Source organism: Elephantulus edwardii, unplaced genomic scaffold (assembly GCF_000299155.1).
Source record: "Elephantulus edwardii isolate Elephantulus edwardi_28Jun2011 unplaced genomic scaffold, EleEdw1.0 scaffold00047, whole genome shotgun sequence".
In the NCBI taxonomy this organism is placed as follows: Eukaryota; Metazoa; Chordata; class Mammalia; order Macroscelidea; family Macroscelididae; genus Elephantulus; species Elephantulus edwardii.
The window spans coordinates 19,052,874-19,060,831 of NW_006399797.1; the positions used below are offsets into that span (position 1 = coordinate 19,052,874).

The 7,958-nt window shown below is 34.6% G+C and overlaps 1 protein-coding gene across 1 annotated transcript in view; it reads right to left on the minus strand.

Annotated features, from left to right (window-relative positions):
- TSPAN8 (tetraspanin 8) overlaps positions 1-7,958 on the minus strand; it is a 67,746-nt gene that overhangs the window by 23,088 nt on the left and 36,700 nt on the right. Inside the window, exon 6 of the mRNA XM_006886113.1 lies at positions 2,851-2,985. Coding sequence (XP_006886175.1) covers positions 2,851-2,985 — 135 coding nt within the window. The remainder of the gene's footprint in view (positions 1-2,850; positions 2,986-7,958) is intronic.

A 7,958-nucleotide genomic window follows, 5' to 3' on the forward strand; every position in this document is an offset into this window, starting at 1 on the left:
ATTAATTTTCTAAATTGCTAACAAGGAATACATTTTATAAAAGGAGTAGGGTTATTTCCTGCATGCTGCTTTCTCCCCAAAATTTTACCTATTATAGTTTGTTTATATACTAGAAAATCACTTGAAGAGCATTATTTCATCATCTAATTGCTAAATCTATGGATCTTCGAGTATATATAAAAACTTCATCCTCATTTCAGATAATTTGTTTTTAGAACTGAAATTATCTTGTCATTTTATTTTTTGAATTTATAATCTGAAGCAGGAAGTTTTCAAAGATGCAGTTAAAAATATTATAAATTTCTTTTAACCTTTTTCTTAATCCCTTAATAATATTTAACAGTGTTGCATGGTTTATTTAAAAGATAAAAATCATGGATCCATGCTTAAGTCTTTATAGATAGAAAAGCAAATTGAGAAATATTGCCACTGGCTCACATTTTCTTGTAATATATTCAAGTCAGCATGTATTTCCAACTCTAAAACATTTTAGACTAGAACTAAAAAAAAAAATCTAGCAACTACAAAGTATAAGGATAACTTAAAAATTGAAAGACATTTCACAATATGATAGTGGTATTGTTTTCATTGCTAAAAAGATTTCTTTTTTACAATAATCACATATGTTCTAAAGGCTAACAGAAAATTGTCATTTGTGTAAATAAGAACAAGCTCTCCATAAAGCTGACTTAGTGTTTGCCTCTTCATTCCTGGATATACTGAGTTCCTCCATTCATATTAGATTAAGACTATTTCACCAGATAGGATTAACTACAAGATTAATAGCTATATTTACTGAACAGCATTCATTCTATTTGAGTCTTTTTCTGCCACTCTCCTGCTCCAGCCACTAGGCAACCAGGTTATCTTGCCAAAAGAGTAGGAGCTGGGAGGTAGGTGATGTGAACTGCAGAAGTCAAAAACTGAACTGTTTTTCCAGATTTTTATAAATAACACTAGGCAGGAAATATTTTATTAATTTATAGTTTTCTTTTTAGAAGAGTGATATTCAGTTAAATTACATGTGATCTTAAAGGGAATACCCATTATTTTTTTAGGATAATACTAAGAGTTTTCAAAATTCATCTTGAGGAAAAACATACTTGACTTTCTTACAGAAAACAAATGTCAATGTGTAACTAAATTTACTAATTTTTTTCATTATCTTAACAAGAAACCACGCAGGTACATCTCATTTCTTTTCCCTCTTTGTGAATATTGTATCTTAAAATTAGTTAGTAAGGAGGAAAACTGGAAGGAATAGTAAATATAAGAATAAAAATTTCTTAACTATATTACATTGACCGTGTTGTGGTGGTGGTCTTAGTGTGCTCTCAAGTCAGATCTGACCCATAGCTGGCCCTCCAAGGGGTTTCCAGAGGCGGTTATTGGCATGGGAGGGGAGTGCCCATTTTATTCCCATGGAGCAGCCGGTTGTTGGAACTTTGGTGTCTTTGAGAAGCATCACAGTTCTTAACATTAGGCTACCAGAGCACAGTCTGATAAATAACTTATCCCTCAGGAGTTACTTTAAAGATTAGTGACAGGAGATATTTCTCTTCAGAAAAATGCCTCTCTAATGGTTGCAAGATTAATGAAAGGGATATGAATGATCCTGAGGAAGGAAGCTTCCTTTGAAATATTTTCTATTTCCTTTTATATACTAAACTTAGAAGGCATTACTAAGAAAATGGAGGGAAAAATAAATATGAGATTGAAAAGAAATTTAAAGTATTAGAGTAATTGTGAATTAAAATGACTTTTATCTCTTTCTCTCCCAACTAGACTACAATTTGTTTTGGGATCCAGAATCATGTCCAATTCCAACAAGGATCTGTTTGAAATAAGAATGGTAATGAGTGAATGAAACACTAATAGCAATTGTCATGTTTTAAATACATTCCCTCCAGGCAGAAAAAATTGTCTACTAAAGCCCTGAGATGGAAGACTGATTTCATGCCATGAAGGAAAACTGAGTTAGATCGGCTTCCAGAATTCATGGTGCTGACCCCTACAACCCCTACTTTAGCAATGCTGGCAATTCGTTAGTCTAAAGTTGCCTAGCAATGATCCCTTCACTCCTTTTTAAGTGTCAGCTCCATGAAGACATAGTGATGGATCTCTAATGCTATAAGTCTATAAGGCACATAGGAGGAGATCAATAACTATATGATGAGTTAAAGAATAATAAATACACGAATTATAACATCTAAAAATTTGTTTTAAACCTGCAACAGAGAAGAGGTAATGCAACTTTTTCAGTTGCCTTAATTAACAGAAGTAAATACTTCATCAGAGCAATAACCATGCAAATTGGCAGATACATTTACTATTTTGAGCTTAAATTCTCAAAAATCAAATCCTTTCTCTATACTATAATAAAATTAGTCAGAAAATGAAACTTCAGTTGAAAAAAATATCTCAATGTTTGAAAAGTAAGCAGGTTGATTTATCATAGAGCTTTTAATAAAAAAAGAGGAAAAGAGTGAATAGGGTCTCCAAAGAGGGTAAAATTAAAACCTTATCTATTTTCTTGTACTTGTCTACTTTTGTAGTAGAACATTTCTTTGACCCATTAAAATTGGGCTTAAAGATATCAGATCATAGGAAAAATTAGATTAAGAATGATGTAAATATACTCATACATTAATTAATTTATTTAATAAAATAATAAATATTAAATATGTACTTAAAGATATAGAAATATTTACATATGTATCTACTGAAATTCCAGTGATATTGATAACTTGGTTCTCAATGTTATTGCCATGATTTTAATTTTTGTAATAACTTTTATTGTGAAAAAAATAACAGAATTGCTTACATTTCTTAATTTGATTTCATTCTTACCTTTGTATAAACAGATTCTCCGTCAAACTCTTTACAAGGTGTAGCTGGTGTATCTTTACATTTACATGAATCAAGGTATTTTTTTAAATTATTTCCCCAATCAGCAGCTCCATCTATCAAGCCACAGCATTTAAACTGTTGGATAAAAGGTAGAAATGAAAGGAAGTCACTAAAATTCCCTTTAACTTCAAGTCTTTAATCTCAGATGTGAAAATGCTTACAGCAATTTTAACTATTCAAAGTCAATCTCCCCCCCCCCCACTTTTCTCTCTCTCTTTCTCTCTTCCAAATTTAAATCTTTCCAATAAAAAATCCAAGGAGGGTCTACAAATCCACTCAAATGCAAATCCCCTCAGAGTAGAGCTTATCCTCCTCCAGGCTAAGCCTCATGCCCTCTTGCAAACTTTACTATTTTCAACAAGGATATTTTAGAGCAAATTTTCCCCTTTTAGCATATCCAATTACTGACCAAATGCAAAATTATATGATTTCAAGATCTACAATATCTAGTATTCATTTATATCATATATCTTAACATTGCATCAAGAAAAACTTTAATAATTTATACAGTATCACTTAACATTACTATATAGAAGAAACAAATAGCAATATTCCTAAAGATAAATCATTAAAAACTTTAGCACATAAATCTTTCAAGGATTTATCAATATCAACTTTATTCTTTATCTTTAATATATCTCATTCATATGTATATGGCCTGGGGCCTTTGTCCTTTGCCTCAGACTAAAACTGCTTAATTTTTCTTTCCATTTTTACTAGCAGCAAAACTAGCCATTTTAGCTGTACTTCCCAAGCTCCTAACTTGTTATTGTTGTTGTTGATTGCTGTTGAGTTGAACAAAAGACCTGAAGCCTTTCTATAACTATCATCATTTCATAACGTTTCCAGAGGCATGTTGTTTATGAAGTGAATGTTACTCCTGCTGCCAAACTTATCTTAAAGTGGGAGCTCCACCAAATACTGTCCCCCATGGGTAACCATTATGCCATTTGACACCCCAGTGGTACAAGAATCAACATCACAGCAACACCAGGTTACCTCAGTACAGCATATTGACAGAAGAGTGCTGCATCATTTAGAAGAATGTTCCTTCAAAATATAATAACAACTGACTTTAAATATGAAGGCCCTCCCCAAGGTTGTGTTGACTATAAAAAAGAGTCTTAAATAAAAATAACCAATACAGTATGTTTTTGTTGTTATGTGCCATTGAGTCACCTGCAACGTATAGGGACTCTATGTACAGCTGCTCTGAACCCTTCCCTGTCCTGAGCCAGTCTCATTGCTCGAGATACTGTATCAATCTATCTCATCTGAGGTCTTCCTCTCCTGCGCTTAGAAAATCCCATACTTCCTTGAGATTGGATCCAAGGAATCTTGTTTCTGACACAACTGTAAAAAGATCCAGGGCCTCAAATGAATGGCCTTATCTGACCTTTACCAACATCGTAAAGGAGAATTGTCCCTATCAACAACATCAACAACACAAAATTAATTTCCATGAGGTCAGACATTTATTCCATGCCCCACACATCTTTATACTCACCCCAACACCAATATTACTGCTTTATTGGGTCCAAAATCTGATGTAATTGTTCACAGACCATACAGTACCATAATGGAGGCATCAAAAGGTACCAGGATAGCTTCCAAAATGTGCACACAGGTAACTCAGCCTTGAGCCTCGCAGTTTTAAGCCAGTGTCACAAAGCTTTCAGTCCTGCCAATTTAGGCTTCCCCTTCCACTACTACAAGTCCTCCAGCAAACTTGGGCAAAGCTTTTAGCTCTGGTTCAATGATGTAGCAGTCCCAAAGGCCACTCTGTCTCATGTCAGGTCTCTGGGTCTCTGGATGTTATGGCTGCTGCTCCCATAGGCCATAATTTGGCTGGCACAAGAATCTCTGGTCCTGAAATATGCCTTGCATTCACTTGACTGTTCTTTACTAGTGGTGAGTTTTCCCCCATTCTGATGCTTGATCATCTCAATTTAATGGTGAGACAAGCCAATCTCCTTATGAATAGGCTGGCACACATTATTCACATATTCCCATGTACCCACCTGTCAAAGTCAAAGTCAAATGGCTATGGAAGCCATTTTAAACAATAAATCTCTATGATAACACCTATAAATAGATCAACAAGCTGTTGTTTGAACAAACCTAGGGAACATTGCATGATTTAAATCATGAAATGTGTACATCAGGGTTATATCCTTTTCCTACAACTATTCAACTTTTTTGATGAACAAATCAATTGAGAAGCTGAAGAAGAACATGGCATCAGGATTGGAGGAAGATTCATCAACAACCTACATTATGCAGATGACACAATTTTGTTTGATGAAAGTGATGAGGACCTGAAACATTGCAGAAGATCAAAGATTACAACCTTCAATACGATTACATCTCAAGATCAAGAAAACAAAAATCCTCACTACTGAACTAATATCCAACATCATTATAAATAGAAAAATGACAGACATTGCCAACAATTTCATTTTACTAGGATCTACAATCAACATCTATGGTAACAACAGTTATGAAATCAAAAGGTGTGTCACACTGAGAAAATATGCTGTCAAGGACCTCTCCAAAATGTAAAAGGGCAAAAGTGTCAGTTCAACAAAACTAAAGCCTAACTGAACAACCCTATGATCTTTTCAATTATTTACTACGCATCAGAAAGTTGGGCCATGAATAAGGATGACAGAAGAAGAAGAAATGATACCTTTGAATTGTGATGTTAAAGAATAATACAGGATATCCCATGAACTGTCAAAAGAACAAAAAAGTCTGACCTGGAGGAAATGCAACCAGAGTGTTCTTAGTGGCAAAAGTGATGAAAGTTTGTTTCATATACTTGGAACATGTTTCTAGGAGGGGGTAGTCCTGGGAATAGGACATCTCTCTCAGAAAGATAAAGACTCAGAGAAAGAAAGAAAGATCTTCAACAAGATGGATAGACACATGGGCTTAAGCATGTCAGAGATCAGGAGGATGGCACAGGGTAGGACAAGGTTCAGACCTGTCTATAGAATCATGGTGAGTCATAGTTGGCTAAGTGGCACCTAACAACAATGTCTTTTGAACTCAGTAGTTTATGAAGCACTTGATATTCTTGGAGAAAACAATTTCATTTTAGAGATGATAAAAAAAATGGAAGTAAGCTGACCCTTTCAACTATGGTAGATTTAAAAAAAAAAAAAACAAAAACAAGCACCTGCTTTTTGCTGTGTGTAAGTTTCTTAATCAGAATCAAATATCCTGAGGGAATAAATTGCTGGCTCTAGGATCATGAGACAATAGTTTTATGGGACATCAAGGTCAATTGGCATAGGGCACCAAGAGTGTTCTAGGTCTTACTTTTGTGAGTAGCAACTGAGTTCTTAAAAACTTTAGAGCAACTCGATATTTGTTGCTCCCTGTGGAACAAATAAGAAAAGGGAGCAAAGATGTACAGAAAAAAAATATTCAAAGGATGAATGGACCATTGGAGCCTAAAATTCTATTCTTGAGACCAGAAAAACTAAAGAGTGTGGGGTCACTACCACTGACAACGTCAAAAGGAACCACAGGATAAAATATGAAGCAAAACAAAATTTTTTTAATAAAAAATAAAGACCAACCTGACTGATCCAATAGAGACTGGTGGAACTCCTGAGATGAAAATCCTGATCCTTCACTACACTTTGAACATGTAGTCACAATCAACCTATGGCTCAACATTCAGTCAAACAATGGACCTAGACAGCAACTACTCACTCTTTAGAATAACCAACATAGAAAATCAAAAGGACAGTGTCTACCAGAGGATAAAGCACTGAGGCAGGAAGAGTTAAGACAGAAGCAGTAGTTAAAATGAGAATCACAATTACAGTGTGAGTATTGTAGTTAAGGTTATGAAATAAAATGTATAGGTAATGTTGAATGAAAAATGAATTTTCTTTGTAATCTTTCACTAGAATTACAATAGAGAAAAAAATTCTTATATCTTTTTCTCAGAGACTTAATTGCACAAAAATGTATGATGGCAGACTTCAGTAAAGCTGGAGATTTCAGTTGGTCCCAAGGTCAATATTAGCAAAGAGGGCAATCTTAAAGCAAGATCCTTCCCTGTTTCTGTTCTGGTGGTATACCTCACTCTTTCCTATTAAATACTCTTGCATATTGTTAATTTACACCAAGGGAGTATTAGCTCTACTATTTGGTTTATATTCACTTACAGGCCAGTGCATATTTAGAATACACTGTACCTTAGAATTCCCTCGGGAGGCATAGAGCCATCCTTGCAGCAAGTCAGGGTAGGAATGAAAGGTTAAAATCTGGCATAATATCCATCTATTGGTAACTTTTGTTCACAGGTGGATGCTGTTGAGGAAAAAATGGTTAGGACATACAGACAGAGGTATAGGATCTGGATGGATAAGGTACTACACAATGAATAAACAACATTCATGAAAATAACCATTGATAAGAATCAAAACAAGGCACATTCTATCAGTAGGTTAGAAAGGAATTCATGGGAGAATTGTCTGAAATAAAAAAAAGAAAGGCATTTCTATAATTTCTGCCCATGTACTTGGGACCCCAAGATATCCAAGTAAGGTTTGGATACCAAGACATATCCATGTATTTTTCCCAGAAAAACATAACTTAAAAACAGAAAGGTGTCATAGATAAGGAAAACACACACACATCTATACAACCTAAACAAAAACAGCAACTGAAAAATTCAGAATGGGCATTAAAGATAAAAGACATTCCTATGACACAAGAAGCTTCAGATAATTTCTATTTAGCAAGACGAACATAACAATTAGAAATCCATGATTTGCACTAAGATCTTGAATCTCAGGAATGATATACAGAAATTACAGCTCTGGGCCTACAACAGAACTCTAGTGGTTACCTCTGGTACATCTTGTCCCTAGGCCCTTTCTGCAGACTTAAGTAACTAGATGAAATTGCCTTTATCCATACACTTTATTAACAGGTCTGGCAGTCAGTAAGATCTTCCCCAATATTGCCTTGGCCCTTTCACACCATTAGGGGTCTTTCTAGTCAGTTATTAATATGTTGTTGTTGTT